At 60.4% G+C, this 22,774-nt stretch overlaps 2 protein-coding genes across 2 annotated transcripts in view; both read right to left on the bottom strand.

Annotated features, from left to right (window-relative positions):
- Positions 1-3,032: 3,032 nt before the first annotated feature.
- On the bottom strand, positions 3,033-13,401 carry Bpifb6 (BPI fold containing family B member 6). The gene is made up of 15 exons (XM_015505244.2): positions 13,302-13,401; positions 12,052-12,151; positions 11,039-11,143; positions 10,463-10,612; positions 10,245-10,308; positions 9,832-9,892; positions 9,277-9,368; positions 8,473-8,649; positions 7,588-7,641; positions 7,122-7,295; positions 6,402-6,469; positions 5,152-5,197; positions 4,185-4,248; positions 3,784-3,860; positions 3,033-3,195 (listed from the first exon to the last, which is right to left on the bottom strand). Exons 1-15 carry the CDS (start codon positions 13,399-13,401, stop codon positions 3,163-3,165), a joined length of 1,365 nt encoding a protein of 454 aa, XP_015360730.1. The 3' UTR covers positions 3,033-3,162.
- A 4,095-nt stretch (positions 13,402-17,496) lies between these two features.
- Bpifb2 (BPI fold containing family B member 2) overlaps positions 17,497-22,774 on the bottom strand; it is a 15,079-nt gene continuing 9,801 nt past the window's right edge. The window contains exons 7-15 of the mRNA XM_015484050.2: positions 21,821-21,912; positions 21,391-21,576; positions 21,134-21,187; positions 20,556-20,728; positions 20,021-20,086; positions 19,785-19,830; positions 19,174-19,237; positions 18,792-18,868; positions 17,497-17,538 (exon numbers count right to left, since the gene is read on the bottom strand). Coding sequence (XP_015339536.1) covers positions 17,497-17,538; positions 18,792-18,868; positions 19,174-19,237; positions 19,785-19,830; positions 20,021-20,086; positions 20,556-20,728; positions 21,134-21,187; positions 21,391-21,576; positions 21,821-21,912 — 800 coding nt within the window. The remainder of the gene's footprint in view (positions 17,539-18,791; positions 18,869-19,173; positions 19,238-19,784; positions 19,831-20,020; positions 20,087-20,555; positions 20,729-21,133; positions 21,188-21,390; positions 21,577-21,820; positions 21,913-22,774) is intronic.

Below are 22,774 nucleotides of genomic sequence, written 5' to 3' on the forward strand. Positions count from 1 at the left end.
GGACACTCTATTTGTCCCTGAGTCCTCCTGTCCAGAGGTGCCCAGCCTCCTGCCACTCACAGTGGTGAAGGCAGTTGCCGCGAGTGTGTGACCCTGTCTCACTCAGGTCACTGTGTGGTCTGTTCCACTGGCTGAGGCCGCGGTTCTCCCAGTGGCCTCCGCTCCAGCACTGGGTTCCACCAACACATGAAGACAGTTGTTCACAGAAAGCAGGCTCATGCCTAGCATTTATTGAGCACCAACTGTGTACCTGGCATCTGAGCCATGTGCACACATCTAGTCACCCAGGAGGTGAACGCTGTTATCATTTCCTGCCTTTCCTTAGCAGCGTGGGCTCAGCAAGGGAAAGCAACCTGCCCAGGGCCACACAGCCGTCCAGCCAGGACTCCACACCCTCACTGTCCTGGCCACCACCCGGCCCGGCCTCTGGGAAGAGAGGGAAAGGCTACTGAGTTTCTGACCCGCCTCATCTCCTCTCCCTTCCGGGCCCCATGGGGGACACCAAGCCCCACCAGCTCCCTGGACGCCCCCTTGTCCTTGTGGACCCCAGCCGGGTCAGGATGGGGCCTGCCAGGGAGGGGGGTCACTTGACACTCTGGACTCCCCCTCTGCAACCCCGACAGTGGCTGTGGGGGCCCAGGTGCACGTCAGCTTGCAGGAGGGGCGGGGTGCGCAGCCTGGTGACAGGCGTGGGGGTGCCATGAGGGACAGTGCAGGGACGAGAGGTGACCCCAGGCATTGATTAGCTCCTGGCTGGGTTTTGCAGTCAGAGATCCCGGGTTCCAATCCCAGCTGTCGGGATGGGCTGAGGAGGCGGGCAGGGCAGGTGCGGGCAGGAAGGACGAGGGCTTCCTCTCCCCAGGGCAGGCACTGCCCCTTCTCGCCCTATGAACTTGTGCCTCTGTTTCTCTCTCTTTCTTCTCTCCCCACCCCGTATTCTGGTCATGGATCCCAGGGCGGTGCTCTACTGAGTCACACCCAGCCCTGCGTCACACTCTTTAAAGGATGTCATCGCCTCCCTGAGTGTGGTGTGAAGGATTGAGGAGGAGACAGGGTTCAAGTGCAGTTCCACCTGTGCTGTGTGTCCTTGGGCAGGACACTTCACCTCTCTGAGCCTCCCAGCCTCATAGGGGAAGGAGGAACAGTGTCTGGGGACGGGACCTCCAACACTGCCCTCAGGCTCCCTTTGTGGACTCAGCCTCGGTTTTCTACCCAGGTGAGTCCAGATCGCTGGCCACTCGAAGGCAGTTGAAATCAGATTCGAGGCCAGAGCATCCAACCCTGAGGTCCAGGAAGAGCCGGGCTTGCCTGAGGCCACTCGGTGTCCAGCATCTGGTGGGACCCAGGCCTCTGAATCCAGCAGCCCTAAGCTTGCTGTCCCACCTGCACTTGGCCTGGGCAGGGTGGCCCTAGGGCTTAAGGTGGCCGTGAGTGTGCTGTTGAACACACCAGGCAGAGTTGGGGACACAGGGGCGTCTCTGGCACTCCCATGGATTAGCCAGGCGACTGTGCCTGCCAGAGTGTCTCAAGGCAGCCATTGTCCCAGAACTGGAGATGATGGGCGATGAGATTAGGGCTGATGCTGAGGGACAGGGGCGGCCTGGCAGGGATTGGGGCCAAACTGGGACAGAGTCCACCTGCAGGGCCTCAGGAGCTTGCGGAGCAACGGCCTCCTGACCAGACGTGGACTCCCCACACGCACAGAGGCACCCGGACCCCTGCCAGAGCCTACCCCACGGAGACCCAGAAATCCTGACAGGTTCACACACCAACGTGTGGACACAGACACACGGACCCACGGACACACAGCCCCACCTGGCAATTCCCACGGGGTCCATGCGCTGCTCACCCAGGTGCACTTTTGTTTCAATGTTACAGATTCTTTTTTTAAAATATTTACTTTTAAGTTTTACATGGACACAGTATCTTTATTCTACTTTTATGTGGTGCTGAGGCTGGAACCCAGGGCCTCCTGCATCCTGGGCGAGGGCGTTACCACTGAGCCCCAGCCCCAGCCCCTAGGTTTTTTTTTTAACATTCTAGCAAATGAAACTGATTTCAGGGTCTGCAGAGAATACCCATGATAGCTCAACTGTATGTAAACAGACATCCACTTTTAAAAAATGATTTTTAGTGGTCAATAGACATTTATTTATTTTTATTTATTTCTATGTGGTGCTGAGGATCGAACTCAGTGCCTCTCACCTGTGAGGCAAGTGTTCTGCCACTGAGCCCCAGCCCCCGCCCAAGTCCCCACTTTTAAAAGAGTCAATCTGAGAATAATAGGGCTGGGGACGGAGCTTAGGGGTGGAGCACTTGCTTGTCCCAAGGCCTGGGCTCCAACTCCAGTTTACTAATTAAGTGGCCCATGTGCTCTGGGGGATTCCTCTCTCCCCGTCCCACAACTCCTGCTGGGGCTTGTGCGACGTCACCCTCTTCACAGTTGGAGAAGCTGAGGCCCGTGGAGCAGAGCCGAGGTTCAAACCTGAGCTGGAACCCAGCCCCTGCTCTGCACCGTGGCTACCCAGGGCCTGGTGCCAGCCTTCCCACCTCTCTGAGCCTCAGTCTCCTCATCTGTGAAATGGGGACAGTCCTCGCCTGCCTCCGTTACTATGAGGACATGGAACAGCTTCTGGGGCACAGGCTCCTCATGAGTAGAGCCATCCTCAAGTTGCCAAGATTTGGGGACACAAAGCTGAGATGGGAAGAGCTTGACCACTTGCTAAAGTGACCTTGAACCAGGGGGTCAACCACCCCGAGCGTCAACAACCTCATCCGTGAAGTGGGGAACACGGCGCTTGCCCTCCCCCCACGTGGTTATGGAGACGAGAAAAGCCCTGAGCCAGGCTTCGGTGGGTGCTCAAGCCCCCCCCCACCACACTGCAGTCCCTGCCCTCCAGACCCCAGTCACTGTCCTGTAGACCCCAGGCTGATCCCAGACCCTAGCGCCCACCAAGGGGAGCCACACGGGGACTTGCTATTAGAAAAGAGACCAGAGTGTCGCGTCTGAAGGTCTTTCTCCTGTTTATTGCCAGGCCCGGGCCCCTCCCGGTCACTCCTCGACCTAAAAGCAGCCTCCGGTGGTAGTGGCCGCCAGCTCCCATCAGCGGGCTCCTCCACGGGGACAGGTGGGGGCTGCAGCTGGCGGGGGGTCCTGACCCGTCAGTCCAGCTTCAGATCCAGCACTAGAGCATTCTGGCAGGAGAAAAGGGCCGGGTGGAGAGGGACCGGGGGAGCAAGGACGGGCCACCCGGCACAGTGTTTAAGTGAAGGTCGAGGGAGACTTGCCCCGTGACCCTGGGGACGTCCCTTCTCCTCTTGGGCCTCAATGTTTTCAACTGTCAAAGGGCAAAGCTCCCAGAGTGGAGAGATCGACGTGAGAAAAATGAACCTTCCAAGTTCAAGGCGTGACATGCCAAGAAGCGCTTGTAATTATTGAGCACCTCCTGTAGACCCTCATGTGAACCATCTCGGTGACTCCTAACAGCTCTGTGAGGTCCGTGGCCGGATTTTCGTCCCCATTTTAAACAGAAAAACAGGGGCAGAAGGAGGACAAGCGATGTGGTGGCAGAGGAAGAGAGCGGCAGCCTTCAAGGATTATCCTGGGGACCCGCTGGCCCAGGAGGGCCCAGGTTGTGAGGGGCGGGGACTTGCTCAGGGGATTGACAGGGTCACACCCTGGCCGCCGCCTCCCCAGCCCCACCCCCTCCCGTTTGAGAAGGGCAGGCTTTGCTCCTCGTCCATTGGCCTAAGTGTCAGTGGCGTGGCCACGCCCGGCCCCACCTCTGCTATGTGCAGCTCCGCCAGGTTGTAATCGATGGCCAGAAGATCCGGGAGCGGGAACCCCACTCGGAGCACATCTGAGAAGTACAGCAAGCGTCACTGGGGGCCTCGCTGCGGGGGGACTAAGGACAGGTCACCTGGAGCCCAGTGCCGTGATCGATTTGCAATGTCCACTGGGGACAGTATTTGAGGCCCAGCTCAAGGTCTTGCTCATGATATGGGGGTCAAGGGTCAAAGACCAAACGGATGGGCCATGGTCCCCAGGCAGGTGACATTAAGACGACATTGACCTCAAAGATTCAGCAATGGCTCTCCACTCCCCTTTAGATCCCCCAGGTGGGTGGCATCTCTTCCCGGTGCTTCTTGGCACCAGTGAAGTGGACGCCTGTTGGAGGCCTCACCGTTGACCACGGGGACAAAGGCTTCCTGGAGATAATCGGTGATGTAGCCAGTCAGCTCCTCCTCCTGGGGGGGGAGAGAGCACACCCGCCATCATTCATCCCCACCCGACCCCACCCAGTTCCCGGGCCTCACTCCGGCCAGGCCTGGGGACCACGGCAATGGACATTAGAGACTTTGAGCAGTTTGTCCGGCTCACTTCAAAGCTGGGCCTCGCTGGGTGCAGTGGTGCACGCAAGTGATCCCATCAGCCCAGGAGGCTGAGGCAGGAGGATCACGAGTTCAAAACCAGCTTCAGCAAACAGTGAGGCCCTCAGCAACTAGTGAGACCGTGTCTCTAAATAAAATACAGAATAGGGGCTCAGTGGGCAAGTGCCCCTGGGTACCAAAAAAACTCTGGGTCCTGCCCTGGGTGACCGTAGGCCTCTGCCCCTCTGCTTGGTGCCTGTTGGTGAGGTGTGGGCCTGGGTCATGGAGCGGGAATTGGAAATTCGGGAGGCACAACTGTGGACCCTACTTCTGCTCCCACAAAACACAGCAGCTTTGATCCGCCATTGGCGCCACCTCCCTGTGCCTCCCACGGGCTGTGGGAGCCCAGCACACTGGGTGGGGGATGGGCCTCTGTGGTTCTTATCAGCTCCTGCCAGAGTCAGGGACTGTGCCAGGCCCTGGGGCCACAGAAACTAATAAAAACCACAGCGTGGCTGAGGAAAGCCAGCCCAGAGTGCCACTGGGCCATGTTTTGAAAGTCAGTCCAGGGAGATATCCAGGTTCTAGCTAGAAAACGGGAACTCAGAAAGGTTAAGAGACTACCCTGAGGTCACACAGTGGATCAGGAGTCTGGAGTCTCCCAATGGCCTTACTCTCTTGGCTCTAACTCTGTTCGGAGACTTCTTCCCTGTGGTCCAGGACAGAACGGCTCAGCCCTGCCCTCAAACCAGACCAGGCAGAGGCTCTTGGGACACTTACGTTGAAGTTACCAATTGATGAGGACCCCCGCGTCAGGCTCAGCAATCTGTGGGGGAGGGGGCGGTCAGAGCCACAGGACCTGGCCCTGGAGAAGGGGGTCCCAAACTCCCAACCCCTCCCTGAGGCAGCCTTCGGGTGTTCGGAGCCTCTGCTTGCACGTCACCTGTGAGGGACGTGATCCCCCTCTTGACCATCCCTTCTGTGTCCACAGCTGAAACCACCAGATCTCCTGAACCTCCTCCCCAGACACGTCTTTGGCTCCTGCCCCAGGCCAGCTAGGTGAAGGGTCACGGCCAGAGGGTCAAGTTCACGTCCTTGCTGGACACAGGGTAGGAGCCCTCGCCCAGCACATCTCCCCTTAGGCACGTGGGAGGGTGGTCGGGTGGCTCTGCCTGTCCACTCTATCCCCTTCTTAGTCCAAGGCACTGAGGAGAGCAAGACCCAAAGCCCCAAGGGAGCCAGGCCAGGCCAGGCCAGGTGACCAGACCATTCCATCCTTCAGTCCCTGTGACTGGCCCGGAGTTGGTCATGTGACCCACACTGGATCCAAGCCTTGGTGATCTTATTGGAACCATTCTCCTGTTGTTAGGGTCACTCTGCCACCCCAAGGGGAGAGGAGCCACAAAATGGATAGTCAGCTCAAGGGGAGGAGGGAGTCAGATTCTTGAGGACTTGTGTGTCTGGATCCAACCATGCCTGAAAGCACACCTGGCCCTAGAGTTTTCAGTTATGTGAGCCAAAAGACTCCCTTTGGGGCTTAAAGCAGTTGAAGTTGGAGTTCTGTCTCTTTCAACTGAAAGAATCCCCAAATAGGATGAGTCACTCACTATTTAGACAAATACAAAAATCAATGGGTGACGGAACATAAATCTAGAAAGTCAACATACTCTCCTCCGGAGCGTAAGAACGAATGTAACACATGTGGCCAGTGCCTCTCAAAGGCCCTGACTCTGGTGGCATTTGGGTGACATGGGCCAAAACCTATGAATGAAAAATGGGACATGGGCCCATGACCAGACCCTGTGACAGCCTAGTGGAAAAGTGAGGGGAGAAGGAAGTGAACTTGAGCAAGTCTTGGAGTGCCAAGCTAAGACGTAAGAAAAGACAGTGCAGGCAGTGGGAGCCATTGAGGGTTCTAGAGCAGGGGCAGTGACCAGAGCAGCCTGGCAGCGTGGGCTGCACTGGACGGACCATGGGGAGAACCTGGAGCAGGAAGCCAAGCAGCGCCAGCTTGGGCAGCAGGCCCCCACCTGTCCACAGAGGTGTCCATCTGCAGCCGGTTCCCCTGCACGGAGTACTGGATTTTCAGGTTGAAGTGCTGGCGTCAGGGGAGGAAGCAGAGAGGGGCGGTGGCCCCCGTTGGCGCCACCATCGCGAAGACAAAGCCGAGTCCGGCTCTCTGCCCACAAGGCCTCCAGGAACCAGACCCAGCAGCCTCCCCCCCTCCCCAGGTTCCTTGTCTCTCCCTGTCCTGGGCCAGGACAGCACTTGCAGAAGTACCTGGCACCGTGGAGGGTCCCTGCACATGCCACATCTCACCCCAGGCCTCCACCTCGGCTGTCACCTTGGCTTGGGGTGTCCCCCATCCCTGCGCCCCGGTCAGTTGCTGCTCAACCTTCAAAACCCAGCTCAGCCATCACCTCCCTGTGGTTTCCCCAGACTGAACCTCAGTCTCTCTGGGCTCTCGTGTCCCCTAGGAGAACTGTCACTGCCCTTGTGGCTGCTACTGGAGGCCAAGGAGGGGCCCAGGGGCAGGAGTCCACACTGAGCCTCCTTGGCTGCTCTGTCCACTCCAAGGCTCAGTGGTGGAGCAGGAGTCAGACCCAGGTGACAGTGCCCGGGAGGGCAGGGCCCCACAATCGAGGTGGACTAAGAATGCTTTGATCTCCTTCTGGGCTTTCAACTGAAATCCCACCCTCCAGTCCTGAACGTCCATGAGGCTGGGGACCCGTGGGGGACCGCCCACTCACTGTCTCCAGGAGGAACAGGGACATGGGGGGCTTGCCCCGCCGCCGGGTGGTGAAGATCTCCAGCGAGCCGTGGAAGTGCAGCAGGCTCTTGCCCGTCTTCAGGGTGACCTTGGGGGGCTTGTTTATCCTGATCTGGGTCACTACGGGCTTGGGCTTGGGATAGGCCTCGGCCACCTGCCGGACCGGGCTGGGCCTTAGACAGGTGGCTTCAGGAGCAAGCAGAGTCCCTCAGGGGAGGGGTGATTTCCACCTTGGACCCAGGACATAGGACAGGCCAAGGGCCGGCAGGTGTCTCAGGAAAGAGGAGCAAACACGCAGCCGGGCTGTTCCAAACGCTGAGCTGCGGCCCCTGCTGGGCCCGGAGGGCACTTCACGGGAAGCCAAGGGTGGGAGGGCGAGGGACTGGGCTAGACAGCCCTGGGTGCCGGCAGGGTATGGGAACAGGTCGGGGAGGACTGACACTCACCTCAGGGATGAAGCCGGCCAGGGTCACCGTGGTTTGTGGTGGCAGCTCACCAATCTACAAAATGACAGAGTTAGGGTCCCCAAGTCCCCGGACCACGCCTCTGGCTCAGCAGGTGCAGCCTCAGGCTCCACCTCCTGGCCCAGGGTCAGGGGTCAAGGCCACACTGTTGGATGGAGAAGAAGGAGAGAGATGGGAGGGGGCAGCCACAGCAGGTGAAGGGCCAGTGGAGGTGGGTGTGGGTGGGAGGGGAGGGGGATGGACAGCTGGGGGGGGCGGTGGAGGCTAGGGAGGGTGGGGGGTGAAGTGGGGGTGGGGGGTGAGTGGACGCGAAGCTGGTGACAAGGACGGTGGGTGGGAAGCAGGAGATGCGCTCAGGGGTGGAGGTGGCGAGCAGAACAAGTGTGGATTCCTGGGTCCAAGGAGGACAGTGGGTCTGGGCAGGGCAGGTCGGTGGGCGAGTGGATGAGGAGGGTGGCCCTGGACAGTCGGGAGTGGACACAGGTGTTGGGGGGAGGGGCGGGTGCCCAGAGTCACAGATTCACTAGTGTGAGGCCCTGTTCTAGGTGTCTAGGTGTCCTGGAGACAGTATAAAGGGACAGATGGACGCCAATTGGACGGATAGGACCCAGGACATGAATATGTGCTCACTGGCCAGCTGGGGGGTGGCCGGGTGGCCGGCCAGGACATGACTGGTGAATCAACGGCTGGTGGGTGGGCACTTCAAGGTCCGGGTGAGTGTGGTGGGCACAGGGGTGGGGGTGAGTGTGGGCTGATGGGAGTGAAAGGGCAGCCCTGGGTCCCCCAGCGGAGGTGTCCTGCTGCCCCAGGGCCATCTCAGGACAGACAACTCCGGGCAGAGGCCGGGGAGGCGGGCTCAGGGCTCACCGTCTGGTCCTGGATGTCCATGTTGAAGGACTTCTGCAGAAGGGCCAGCTCAGCTGTGAGGAGGGCGGCCGAGAGCAGCAGCTGCGATGACCCCTCGGCATAGCCCCCCGGGATCTCGAGGGGCCCCCCGTCCTCGGCCAGCTTGATGGTTTTGCCTTTCTGCTGTGTCACTTCGGGCTGTGGGGTGGCCAGGAGGGAGACACAGCTTTGAGAGCCTGTGGCCAGGGGGGACTCAAGCCAAGTCCCAGTCAGCAGGCCATGCAGCGTTCGAGCCAGGATGGCAGCAGGGACCCCCATGGACAGCGGGTGGGCTGAGGCCCAAGAGTGAGAAGGGAGCCAGTCCCCAGGCCTCTGGGCATCTCCCTCAGGGGGGCAACCTCAGCAGGCCTGACTGACCGGCTGGGGCCTCGTCTCTCCAGAACACGATTCCTGCCGCACCCTCAAGAGAAAGAGGGGACCAACCCCACGGGACCCCAGGAGCCCACTGCAGGAAGACGTCATGGGGCGATGACCTCTAGGAGTCTTCTTCCCGGTTCTGGAAGATGCATCTCACCTTGTCACCTGGGGCCCTGGAGGCCAGCGACTCCCATGGGACCCTAGCCAAGCCCTGCCCGTCCCCTTCTCCGTGTCCCCACCTGTGTGCCAGCCTTGGGACAAAGCGAGCAGCCCCCACAGCCAGCTGGGGGATCCACGGTCATGCTTAGAGCAGAGAGGGAGAGGACCCCCCTGCCGACCCCTGCCCTGGGGAACAGGCCCCACCCCCAGGTCCAGTGAGCCGAGGCCACCCCCGGGCCCAGCACTCACGCTGAAGTCCACCTGGATGTGGCTGGCCGTGGTGGCCGGTGTGGACATCAGGGCGTACTTGACAGTGCCCATCTGGCCCACGGGCATGGGGTCTGTGCAGAGGGGGTTCCACTCAGAGAGACGCCAGTCCCAGGGGCCCCCCAGAAAAGCCGGCACTGGCCAGCTGCTCCCGGAACCTGTCCCTCTGTGTCACCCCAGGCAGATTCTTAGCATCTCTGGACCTCAGAGACTTCAGGCCAGGAGGGGCCCGGCCGGGAGCCCCTCCCCTCTGCAGGCACAGAGGCTTCACCCAGGGCCTGATCTCACAGCCGGGGGCGCAGGGCAGGGCTACCAGGGGCTTTACAGATGAGCAGAGTCAGGCCACACTGCTGGGGACAATCCAAGCCATTGAGATTTCTTTTCTCCCATATTGGGGAGCCCCCTGGGTCCCCAAATGATGCAGGAAGCAGATCCCATTGGCCAAGAAGAGTCAGATACACCACGAGGACACGAGGCTGTGGCCCAGCATAGCGTGGCTACTGTCCCTAGCCGGGAGGGGTGGCTAGGGACACTCACCACTGAGTCTGGCCCACTTCTGGTTCACGTACACCAGGACTGCGTCAATGGCTGGACACAGCTGGAAGCAGAGAGGGCCCTGGGTGAGCGGGTCCCTGCAGGGGGCCTCGCCCTCCAGCTCAGTGTTCTGTGGGGACCCCAGGCACCTGTCCAGTCCAAGGACGTGTGGGAAAACTGAAGCCCAGGTTACACGGAAGCCACTGCGAGAGTCTGAACTAGAACGCAGAGCCCCTGACCAGAGCCTGAAAAGTCAGCGAGGTGTCCCTCCCCAGGGCCTGGTCATCTGAGCAGGAGCAAGCACCATTGCTTCCTGCACCCGTGCTCAGAGTGGCCATCTCTAGCTGACCACGGCATTCCTCCCGCCAAGCCTGAGCCACCCAGCAAGGAAGGCTGAGGCCACTCCGGCTGCTCACCATGCCGGGGAGGACCTTGTGCAGGGTGCTGTCCAGGAACTTGTTGACCATCTTGGGCAGCATGCTGGACGTGAGCACCGGAGCATGGGCCAGTGGCAGGAGGTCAGGCACAGGACACGAAGGGACAAGGTTAAGGAGGCTTGGTGCTCAGGAAGCGGGATGCAGGGGACAGTAGCAGGGTGGACCAGCCTCCCCGCCCCCGCTGCAGAGCCCCTCACTTGCTGGGCAGGTTGGTCTTCACGCTGACCAGGGTGATCTCACAGCCCTCGCTCTTGAACACGGGGAGGCCCGTCTCCTCCTCCTGCAGGAGCCGGTTGGTGGCTGTGATGTTCAGGACGATGACGATCTCCATGTTCCCTCCCATGAAACTGGAGGAGGGGGCAGGTCGGCATTGTGGGCATCTCCTATCCAGGGCCACTGTCCCTGTCCCCTCTTTGCCCATGATCTCAGCAGCCCTGAAAGGGAGGAGGGCAGGGAACCCCAGCCACGGGACAGGAAAGGCAATGGGACCCACACCAGGGGCCCCCCTCTTCTCTGGTGAACTCCTACACATCCTTCAGAACCCGCTCGTGTTCCCAGAGCCTCTCCCAGCCCCTTCGCTCCTGCTCAGCAGTTCTTCTAGGGCATCATGCGGTGCCCGGTCATGCTGAGCCTGATTCCCATCAAAGCAGCAACCAGGCCCGATCATCTCAGATCCCAGCACCCAGAGCACACAGTAGGTGCACAATAAGTGTGCATGTAAGAGTGAGACGGGGAGGCCATTCTCCTCCCACTTCAGTCCCTGACAGACGCACCTCTTTCCCGTGATGGTCATGCCTGTGGACACACACTGGAAGATGCCCACTTCAGGGACGAAGTTCAGCGTGATGACAGGGAGCTGGACGTCCTTGACCTTCATGCTGGGAGAGAACAGGCACCCGCGGCAGTGAGGCCTGAGCTGGCAAGATCAGGCCCTCGGCCCCTCCTCGCCTCGAAGGGAGGCCTTGGGTAGCCTCCTCTCCCTGTCACAGGGATGAGCCTGCCCTGAGGGGACATCCCAAAATGTGAGAAAAATCTGAGTGTGAACCAATGGTACATGGAAAGCACTCATGGTATGTGGGCGAGACGCAGGGCTGACTCTGTGTGACATCTGACTGTTCCCTTCCCTTCTGTGGGGAACAAAATAGGGAGGTTTGCTCAGATCAAGGCTTCTGGTGGGTGGAAGGAAGCAGGACGGTCCCCAGGTGTGGCTGGCTGGCTGTCCCGTGCGCTGACGAAAGGTTTAGTAGCCACTCTGACCTCAACCCACTAGATTCTGGTAACACTCCCCCACTCGCTTGCAAGTTGTGACAACCAAAAATGTCTCCAGACATTGCCAAATGTCCCCTTGGAGGCACAACCAGCCCTGGATGAGAATCACCAGTCAAGATCCAAGGTAACAAGATGTGGTGCACGAACCTCCCCCTGCCTACCCTGAGCTCTTGGCAGACATTACTAATGGATCACAGTCCTATTTCCTGCTAAGTCCCAATAGAACCTGGGACCCTCCCCAGTGCCTCGGGCCAGCAGCCCCGAGCCATCGATGACCGATTCTTCCTGTCATCAAATGAGAGCTGACGCCTGCCGGGCTCCACCGCTTAAGGACTTTTTCATTTCCTTAGAGTTGGATTTTTGGACCTTGCATCCTCCTCACAAGGACCCAGCCCATCACAGGGCAGGAATTGTCCCCAGTGGGTGGCTGAGGAGGCCCAGGTAGGGGCAGTGACGGCCCAAGGTCATGCAGCAGGACAGCGCAGGGTGGCCCTCCCCCCACCCCGCCCCCACTTACTTGGTGATGCCCTTGATGGGCTTCACGCCCGGCCGCTTCTTGCCGGCTTCGGCTGCCATCTTCTCCAGGATGTGACTCTCCTCCATGGCGCTCTGCACCTCTGGAGGGGATGTCCAGAGGGACACTCAGGGGCTCCCACTCCTCCCTGCCCTGTGCCAATCTCTTGGGCATCTCAGGCCACTTACAACCACTGTGCCCCACCCCAGGCTGGACGGTGCCCCAAGCCTTGTCCTTCCCTAATGAGAAGAGACCCAGTCACCAGCAGTGACATTAACAAGTGACCAGAGCCAGCGGGAGGAGGGCAGGCAGAAACCACAGGAGGAAGGACAGGGCTGGGGAGTTTCCCGGAGGAGGGGACAGATCAGTGGGTCCTGGAAGGAGGAGCAGACACAGCAACCAGGGAGCAGGAGGGAAGAGGAGCGGACACGGGAGTGCAGGGTGGGGACAGTAGGCAGAGGACGGGGGAGTGCAGGGTGGGGACAGTGGGCAGTGCATGGCCCGGAGGCTGGGGACGCCGAGCTGTGTCACCTTTTCCTTGAGAACCAGATGTTCTCAGCCATGGTCAGCAGCGCCTCTGGGAGCTTGCTAAAGTGCAGGTCGCAGCCTGGGGCCAAGCAATTCTGCTCCCCAGGAAAGGAGGACCCCACCCCGATGACACCCTGCCAGAAACACCCCCACAGGGCCACAGGCTAGTTCTCCGAGAAGGCCAGTCACCAGGCCGGTGGACCCGCCTTTAGCCCTTTGTACTTGGACTTGACTCCTTTCACCTAGTGGTGGTGGAGTTGGGGGTCGAGGTGGAAAACACATTTTACAAGATCTCTCCTAAGGGATTTTAAGGTCATGTTAATTTGTTACCCTATTTTACATTTCTTCACATTTACAGATGGGCAAACAGCAACACAGAGAGGCCAAGTGACTTGCCTGAGGTCACACAGAGAGTTGTTTGGCAGAGCTGGGATTTGACCCACTCCTGTCACCCCCACAGCCCACATGTTGCCACCAACCCCTGCCATCAGGACCAAGGAGAGACTCTAAGGGACTGGGCTTCCCAGCTCTGCCTCTAACATGGAGAAGCTTGGACAAGTCATTTCATTTCCTCTGGGCCTCAATTTCCCCTTCTGTGGGATGGGACAATAATAACAACACATTGCTTGTGAGTTTGATTTGAGGACCTGCAAACATGAGCTGCCACCACCAACCACGTGCCCCACAGCCCACTCCTGGCCCCTCACCCCAGCCCGCAGGCTCACCATGGTTCAAGATGTCCATGCCCAACCGCAGCAGCGCGCCCGGGTCGGCTCGAGTGCCTGGCAGCAGGCCACAGAGTGCCAGGCACAGGATCTGCAGCATGGCTCCTCCTGGGGCGAGGGCCTGAATTGGGTGTAGGCCCCAGGGCCTTGGTGCCTGTAGGACATCCCAGGTCCCAGAGCAGGTGGGGGCCCAGGAGCCTTGGGGCTGCAGCCTGTGGTGGCCCGACCTGGATCAGCCCGTACAGGGGCTCCTGCCGGAACCTGGCTGGCAACAGGCTCAGGCACGGGGCTCCCCTGATGCACAGGTCCTGAGAGACGGGCTCCTGCCGTCAGCCGCCATCCCAACCCCAGCCCGAGCCTGCGCTCCTCCACTGATGCACGTTGATCGCGTGCCCGCTGTGCCGGCAGACGGAGTGCAAAACCCTGGGGATTGAACCCAGGGCTCTCTACCAAGGAGCTGCACCCCCATTCCTTGAAGGGTCTCTCTGAGTTCCTTAGGTCCTCACTAAGTCATGATCCTTAGGGCCTCGAAGTTGTGATCCTCCTGCCTCAGCCTCCCAAGTGGCTGGGATCACAGGCATTCACCACCGTGCCCGAGAGGAAGGGAATGGGAGAAGGGACGAGGGGCCTGAAGGACCCGCCCCCCCAGGCTGAGATCTAACGGATGAGCAGGAGCTGGACCATGAAGACCCAATAATCAATATCACTAAATGAAAGTGGGATCGATTCTCCTGTCCCAATGGACTTTCAGGTTCTATCTGGGCTCAAAAGCCATCAACCCTCATGTTTTCTTGACCCCTGGGAGAGCTGCATGCGTGACAAGGACAGGCACTCCCTGTGCTGTGCTCCAGGGCAGATCTCGTCATCACAGGGGCTGGGCAATTCTGGACCAGGTGGCAGAGCCGGCCCCAGCTCACACAGGGGGACACTGAGCGCTACCCCAGGCCCCCTCCCCGGCCCGACGGTGCCGGGTGTCCTGGTCCCTTGGGGCGGGGTGAATAATAAGGGTCCTGCAGGAGTTCTGGGAGTCTCATCGGGTTCTGTCTCTTGGTGCCTTTGCCTGCGCTGTCCCCACCTTTTAGAACCCCTGCCCTGCACCCAGCCACCCTTCGTCCCCTGCTGCCCCTCAGGGCCAGATTTCAGCCCTTGCACCTCCACTGGGAGGTCTCCCTTTAACCCTCGGCCTCAGAGGCCATGTTTGAGCCTGACCATGCAGAGACCCCATCTCTTGCTGACAGCCGCCCGCCTTTGCTGGCTGATCCTCTACCCAGGGTCCCTCTGTCCCTCCTCTGCCTGCCACTCGTCCTCAAGGCCCCCACCCAGGTCGCCCTGAGCCCGGCTTTTCCCCCTCAGAGTCTGAGGAGGCCCCCGAGTCTGTGGCCTAAGTCACACATCCAAGGTCACCGTGTCCAGACCCAAGCCCTGGCCCTGCCACCCATCTGCTGGGTCCTCTCTCTGGGCCTTGTGTCATCTGTGAAATGACGGTGCTGGGTAAGAGGCACTCTGGGAGGGTCCGAGGTGGGGGACTGTCCTTACCTGGCCAAGCTCAGGGAGATCCTGCAGGCGACTGACCCCTGTTCCTGACCCTGAGGCGAGGAAGCCCTTATATTCAGGAGCCTGATTAGCTGCTCGGGTAATTAAGGGCTAGATAATTATCTAGAGGCCCAAAGAACAGGAGCCAGTGTGCTCACGTGACGCTTCAGTCTGTTCCAACATAAATAGCCCCGAAGACGGGGCGTCTCGGGAGCCGGGTGCTGCACCAGGGTGGCTCTGGGGACGGGCTGTGGCTGCCCAAGTGAGCATCGTGCTCACACTGTCCCCTCTCCTAGTCCCAGCACCTGCCCCAAGGCTGGACACACAGCAAGCACACATTCATTCCTTCAACAAATTTATTGAGTGCCTACTATGTGCTGGGGGCCATGCAGGGCATTGGGGTGACCACGGTGCACAAGGCAGTCGGGATCCCTGATCTGAGGGCTCCTGGGGCTCACAGGGGGCGACGGGGCCAATCACCGTCACGAAGCCACATCCCCCTGGGGGAGGCCGGGCAGGCGGCGGGATGGGAGAGAGGAGACCGGGGCCATCAACAGGGCTGACCCCATAAGGCCAGCAGATCTGTGTGCAGGAGGGTGACACTGCCAAGGCCGGCCAGTGCAAAGGCCAGGAGATGTGGCCGGACCCGTGGGGACCTCAGGAGGCCCCTGAGACCCCCTTCCAGGGCACACAGGGAGCTAATAGCCAATTGGGCCATCTTCAGAAGGGCCCTCTGAGGACACGCGAAGAGGGACACAGCACGTGCCAGGAAGGAGGGCTTTCTCTCAGGGCCCACCCAGGGACCAAGAAGCAGAGGGTCACCAAACGTGGCCTCAGAGTCCCCGGCTTGGGAGGGCCTCCGGGGGGCCGAGGTGTCTGTTCTGTCTAGGGGGCTGCTGGGGGCTGAGGACTTCCCAGGCAGCCTGGGAGCCACTGTGTCACGTGCACACGGGGCCGTCACGTCATGTGACTGAAGCCAGGTTGAGATGGGGCGAGAGAGAGCCCAGCGCCCCGTGGGTCCCTACCCTGACCGCCCAGCCAGGGGGTCTCCTCAGGTAGCATCTCCTTATCCCTGTGACCTGCCCCCGCAGACGGACGGACAGGTGGGCCTCACAGATCCGACCGCCCTCAGGTCCACCCAGCGGGCGTGACCGCAGCCCCCTGGCCTCTCTGCCCTCCCTCAGCGCCATCCTGGGGATTGGGGGAGGGGCTGGAGGGACAGGAAGGTCATGGGGTGGGGGAACAGGAGAAGCCCCCTCAAGTGGGGTCAAAGGTCTGAGCCCCATCCCAGCCCCTGCCCCAGCTGTGTGGCCCTGGCAGTCCCCTGGGCCACTACTTGTCCTCTTTAGGGTGACGGTGGGGTTCTGCAGGGCAGGTAGCAAGGGTGATAACAGGTCCTGTCCACGGGACTTCACCTGGGCCCTCAGGTGAAGTTCCTGTGCGTCGTTGGCGGGGCCCACCCCGCTTTATCCCAGGGTCTAGCAGATGAGGTGGCTCCTCGGCCATTTTCCCTATTTTGCAGACAGAGAAAATGAGGCTCAGAGAGGTCAAGCCATTTGCCCGAGGTCACACTGCCTGGGGCTCAAGGCTGAGCCCAGCCTGAGCCAGAGCTCCAGCACAGACATGTGTGAGCAGTTCACCCACCACGCATTTATGATGCTCCTGCTGTAGGCGGGACTCTGAGAAGAGTCAGAGGAGAATCCGAGGTGGGAAAGAAGCCACGGGCATCAGGAACCACGGCCTGTGGTTGGAGCCGTGGCCCTGGAAGAGGGGTCTGGGGGCTGAGGGGCAGAGGGCGAGCAGGCCTGGGCAGACCCAGGAGGGCCAAAGGGCGGGACGGAGGCCTCAACAGGAAACGCGCAGGGACGCGTTCAAGGCTAAGTGTGAAGGCAGGTGGCAAGTGGGGTCCTTGAGGCCGAGCTGCGAGGACCTGGGCCTCCCTTCTCTGCTTGGCCGTCGTTGCCTCTCGGCTCTGAACGCACCCAGGGCGCATCCTGCCTGGACTGAAGGGGGCACCTGGGGGCAGTGTGGGAAGAAGCCTGGGCCCAGACCCCAGCTCTCAGGGACCTTGCAGCCTCGGCCGGGGGACAGCCCTCCCGGCCCTCTCCAAGCTCATCTGCTCCTCTGGCCCATCCACTCCCCATGTGGCCTTCAGAGCAGCCTCGTGGCCCACAGCCACAGCCCTCGCCCCTGGCCTGCTGCACTCCGCCGGGGCTGCCATGTGCCCAGCAGCCACCAACGCCCCTGCTGTGGCGAGGCAGAGCTCCTGAAGCCCTCCCTCCCCGTGAGTCCTCCCCTCGGCCCTGGAGCATCAGAGGAAACTCCTTGCCACCCTTTGGTGGCTCTAGGGACAGGCAGGACCCAGGGGTGGCATGTAGGGAAGAGACCCCAGGTACAAAAAGACGTGGCTGGGCCTGGTGAAAGTTGCAACTCAAGAGAAGTTTAATCAAGAGGAGGCCGATCCGACCGGCCCAGAGAGCAGCTGGTTCCCCGAAGAGGGTGCAGAGCAGGGGAGGGGACGGGGACGGGGGCACGGGCCCTCAGGGACCGGCTCGCTGGCAATGGCTCCAGCTGGCTCTGCCTCCGCTTCCCCAGTGACTTGCGGGATGGGGGCCCCTGGGCAGCGAGGCCGGCCTCTCCCAGCCCTCCTGGTGCTCCTGCCTCAGGGGTGGTATGAGAGTCCGCTGGAAATCACCACGGAGTTCTGAAGGGCAGAGAAAGCCATGGGCGGGTCAGAGGCCGAGGGGACAGGTAGGACCCAGTCACCCCCCAGCACCGACCTTCGCCTCTCTGGGCCTCCATTTCCTGCTCTGTCACTAGGGGACAACTGTACCCGAGGCTACAGTGAGAACCCATAGGAGCTGGGCACTCTGTGTGGTCAGTGCCATTGCTGTGGTATGACAGGGGGCCCAGGGCCGTCGGACACCCTCTTCACGTCCCAGCAGAGCTAGGTGCCCCGTACCTCCCCAGGTCTAGTCATTCAGTCATTCAACAAACGTTCATTGAGCCTCTACTACACACCAAGCCCTGCGGCAGGTGTTGGGGCCTCAGCAAAGAACAAGCCAAACCCAGTCCCTGCCCGTTGGTAGCTCGCGGTCTAGGGCCACGTGGTCCAATATGGTGGCTGTTAGCCACACGCAGCCTCATAAAAATAATTTAAATGAAAAAAATAAAATTCAGCTCTTGTGTCGCAGGAGCCACACTCCAGGGGGCTCAGTCGTCACAGTTGCTGTGGCCACTGCTGTGGACGGTGCAGATTTCCATTTTGCAGAAAGTTCTACTGGGAGTGCACGTCTCTGCCTCTGGAGGACTAATGTGGGTCCGTCACCTGGGGAGTCCTGGGGATCCCCACCTGCCCCTCTGTGTGCGGACTGCTCCTTCCTATGGTGGGGATCCCCCAAGTGCCTGGGGACCACAGCTCCCAAGAAACAAGGGCTTCTCCCTGGAAGGACATCAGTGGGTCCCCCTTGGGATGTGGTGGCACAGAGCCAGCGTGGAGGGGCCTTGGCTCAGTGCTCTGTCCCGGGGGCTCCTGGCGGAGGGAATTCCCTTTTGTTTCCCAGGGGAGACAGGACGCCACTCTAGGGCGTCCCCACAGGTGGCTGGGTGTTCTCCCCGGGCCACTATTTCACATCTAGAGAGGTCCCTGTAGAAGGTCCCCTCCAGCCCACAGAGGTTGTCCCCAAGGCTGAGCCGCCATCCACCCCAGACTCCAAAGGGCCGTGCCCATCCAGGGCACAGGATCTGGGGAGACTTAGTGAGGACTAAAGCAGGGTGACGTCCTCACCACTGGAGTCCCTGGGTGTCCTGAGTCGCCCACCTCTTCACAGTAAGGGTCATGGTGTGGCTCTGGAGCAGGGTGAGCCCCAGGCCTGGCTGACCCCAAGACCCTCTGTGGGTGCTAGCAGGTGTGAGGGAGAGAGGAGACCCCGGCCCCCCCATCCCAAAGACCCTCACCTCATTGATGCAGATATCAGGGTTGACATAGTGGAGGTTGGTCACCGTCGGGAGGGAGATGCCTATGCCCAGGAGCGCTGCAGGTGGGAAAGAAGTCACGGTCAGCCAGAGGCAGTGACCGACCACCACCTGGAGCCGGCCCTGGGTGTCATGCGGATGCCATTATTATTACGCCATTTTACAGAAGGAGGACATGAGACTCAGAGAGGGGAAGCAACTTAGTGGAGGTCACACAGCTACCATGCAGGTACATACCCAGATGCCCACACAGGCAGCTGGACTCTGGGGCCTGGGAGGCAGGAAGGGGGTGGGGCAGAGCACAGATGGGGTCTGGGGTCCACAGGGGACAGAGGCCCTGCTGTGCTGGGTGGGCACAGCTCACCATTGAAGTGTTCCAGCAGGGGCTTCTCGAACACAGTGTCCATGAGCGTGTACACGCCATCCAGCTGCAGCCACAGAGCCAGGGGCCGGGCCGAGAAGGAGGGACCATTAGGCTCACAGAGAGACAGACAGAGGGACAGGCAGAGGGAGGAAGGCAGGTCACCCACCTCTGGGGACCGGGGGAAGCCTCCCAGGAGTGGGCCGCAGGGTGAGGCTAGGCTGAGGGACAGGCCCCAGTGGGCCAGCACGCACACACTGTGGCCACAGGGGACCAGCCAGCACCAGATGACAGGGACAGACCCACAGACGAGCGCATGGTGGCCCAGGACCTGACCACATGGCATGCCCACGGGACCAGCCAACACTGTCTGACTTGTCCTTGAATCACAAAGGACTCCTGGACTGAGGGCCAGGCCCATGGGGTATTGGTCCCCAGGCAGAGTGACCAGAGGCTGTGACTGACCCACAGCAGCAGGGCCCGGCCAGCTGACTGGCCACTGCCCCCAAGCGCCCCAGGGAGGCTGATTATGGTGGCACATGTGGGCACACACCCTGCCCAGGCTGGAGCTCTGCCCACCCGTAGGGAGCTCCGTGACTCCCCCCCCCACTCACGTTAATTGAGCCCACGTTGGAGGAGGCCACGGCCAGGTAGATGTCCCTGGGAGAGAAACAGAGGAGCTCCAGGGGGGCCTGGCTCCCCCCACCCCTGCAGCACCCGGCCGCACCCCAGGCTCCCCCACCGACGGCCGTGACCCCCGTGGCTGGGACCCGTGGCTGTGGACCCACGGCTGTGGACCCACTGCATAGACCCTCCCACCGAGTCCTCTGGGGTCGCAGGCCTCGCTTACCCCACCACAGAGGTGCTCGCGTAGAGCTTCACCTTGGACACCGAGAGCTGAAGGNCGTTGGTGACACAGGTGTTTGTGAAGCACCGGGTGCCAGGTCCTGCACTCAGCCCTGGGGACAACGCAGTGTGAATGAAGCTGGCCAGGTCCCTGCCCAGGAGCCCACCACAGGCCAGTAGGGGTTAAGCAAAGTTAGAGTAACCAGACAGAGTCCTTGCAGGGAGTGGAGGATGAGCGGTGGTCTGGAAGGGCTAGAGGGAACCTTCTCCCTCAGGGTGGGGCAGGGTGCCCCGAGGAAGGCCACAGCATTTAATCTGAACCAAAAAATGCCAAGGAGCTAGCCATGCCAAGAGCAGGGAAGAGCCCTCTGCAGAGGGCCCAGTACATGCAAAGGCACTGGGGCAGGAATGTGCTGCTAAACCAGTTCAAGAGACAACAGGGGACCACCGTGGACAGGAGAAAGCCGGCGAGGAGCTGGCGGGAACGCACGAGCTCTTGAGAGGCGCCCTACCTGGCAGCCCCACCTGGCTGGCTTCTTACCACAGTCAGGGAGAAGAGGGACTGGAAGGCCGAGTTGGAGGAGGTGGCCAGGACCTCCACCAGGGGCTGCAGCTGCAGCGTGATGCTCCTGTTGTGGAACGCAGCCATGGGCGTGGCACCCAGGCGCACCTTGAGCACCACGGGCTTGTGCTCGGGGACCTGGTGGGCCACCTGGAGAAGCAGAGAGGGCACGAGGGAGGGAGCCCTGCTAGGCGAGGGCTGAGCAGAAGTCCCACCCAGTCACCCCCGAGTGTGGCCACCACCAGGGCCCTCACGACTGGGCCACAGGGGCACATCCAGGCCAAGCCCGTGGCCTCCAGGAGGAGGCTCCTGAGCTGGGCCCTGAGGGTGAACAAGGCACAGGAAGAAGAAAGGGTGCCCGGCAGGGACACTGCTGGGCAGAGGCAGTGGGAGAGCAGAGCGAGATGTCCACACAGGCCAGGGGCACCCCGGAGGGCTGGGGAGCAGAGTTAAGGGCAGGTACTGAGCAAACCCACTTGGGACGGACATGAGCCAGCCGAGGTCGCACACCCCAGGGAGCCCCCAGTACCTGGGGTGACCAGAAAAGGCACCGACCTCGGGGATGAACTTGCTCAGGATGGAGGTGTTCAGCGGGTTGTCATCTGACTGCTGCAAGCCCCCACCCAGGACAAGTTTTAAGGCAGCCATTCCCCAAGCAAGGCTGCCACATGCCCCTCCCGGACAGGAACCCCGCCCCACGGATCCCACTCCACCTTGCCAGTGGCCACCCTGCAATCTGTCCCACCCGCCTGCCACTCGGCATCTGTGGTGTCCCTCGGGAAGGCCACTCACTGGGCAGAGGCCTTGCTCACCAGGTGTGCTGTGATGTCCAGGTTGAGGGCCCCAGCCTTCTGCAGCAGCAGCAGGACAGAGTCAAACAGGTTCTGAGACAGGGCCAGAGTGGCCATGGCCGCCTTGTTGCCCACTAACTCTGGCAGCTCCAAGTGGGGGGTGTCCATGGGCAGGATGATGGGGTTGCCCAGCAGGAAGAGAACCGCCTACGGTGGAGGTGGGAGAAGAGCAGCAGGGTCTCAGGAGGGACATGGCCCTGGGACAGGTCCAGCTCCTAGATCCCAACCCCTACCCAACCCGCCACGAGCACACCTCACGTGACCTCCTCTGCCTGGGGGTCACACCAGCCCCTCTCCCTTTCACTTCCCCATTTTTTTAAGACTCCTCGAGGACACCAAGGACCCCAGAGGCAACCGGCTCCAAGCACTGGGCTGACAGGAAGGTACTTGCATTTAGATTCATGGAAATGTAGTCCCGGGTGATGTTGGGTGCATTCATCATGTAGTAGCAGATTTGGGACTCAGGGCTCACAGGGTTGAGGCCTTCATGAAATCAGGATGGAGAAGAAAAAAGGGGATAGTTAGACCAGCAAAACTAGGTTATCTGACTACCTTGAGTAGCCAGAACCAGGCCAGCCAGAGGGACCGTCCAGGCCTCTGGGGAAGCACATGTCAAAGGGCACACACCCAGGTGTTGCCCACCCACAGCCTGTTGACTCTTAGTTTAGACACAAATTTGACAGGTGGCTTCTGCTTTCTCAATCAGTAAAAGACTAGTAATTCAAAATTAGAAGGAAGGAGAAGGCTCCGTCTGGGCACAAAATCTGCCTGATAAAAAGCAAGAAGGAAAATAGAAAAAGAAGCGAGCTCACATTTATCAAGTCCAGATACTTCACTTACTCTCATTCAGCCACCACCACAACACTAGAAGATGACTTTACCTACACACATGCACACACTGTTTGGAGTTCAGTGTTGCCTAGGATTGTATATTTGGTCAGTTTTCAGTCTGACCTCAAAGCTATGGTCGCTCCACCTAATCACACTGCCCGCTAAAGGAACACCAAAGGCACATATCCCCAGGTGCAGTCAGTGCAAGAGCACAGGAATCTGACTCCCCTACAAAGACTCAGGGCAGCTTGCAAGGAGGCACAATTAAGAGCCCAAAACCTATGAGGCAAGTTTACTCAAGGCTCTGAATATTCTGCATGGGAAAGGTTGCAGAAGTCATCCATGAGGGGAACCACATCCCTGGACCTGGCTGAAGGTGTCTCAGGTTAAGCTCAAGCCCAGCTGTTAGGAAAACCTACCTCAGCAAGAGCTCTGCTCCCAAGGCTCTGGATGACCAAGTTCACTATGTATGTATATGAGTCTGCATGGATATCAATGTGTATTATACCTGTCT

Source organism: Marmota marmota, unplaced genomic scaffold (assembly GCF_001458135.2).
Source record: "Marmota marmota marmota unplaced genomic scaffold, marMar, whole genome shotgun sequence".
Classification (NCBI taxonomy): domain Eukaryota; kingdom Metazoa; phylum Chordata; class Mammalia; order Rodentia; family Sciuridae; genus Marmota; species Marmota marmota.

What these genes read in the sequence shown, in the direction of transcription:
- Bpifb6 (XM_015505244.2), bottom strand. Translation starts at nt 13,401, where the DNA reads ATGCTGCAGATCCTGTGCCTGGCACTCTGTGGCCTGCTGCCAGGCACT. An exon ending in CCCTGTTCCTCCTGGAGACA is followed by an intron (nt 6,470 to 7,121) that starts GTGAGTGGGCGG and finishes CCCTGACGCCAG; the next exon opens with CACTTCAACCTGAAAATCCA. An exon ending in CATCAATTGGTAACTTCAAC is followed by an intron (nt 4,249 to 5,151) that starts GTAAGTGTCCCA and finishes CTCCCCCCCCAG; the next exon opens with GAGGAGGAGCTGACTGGCTA.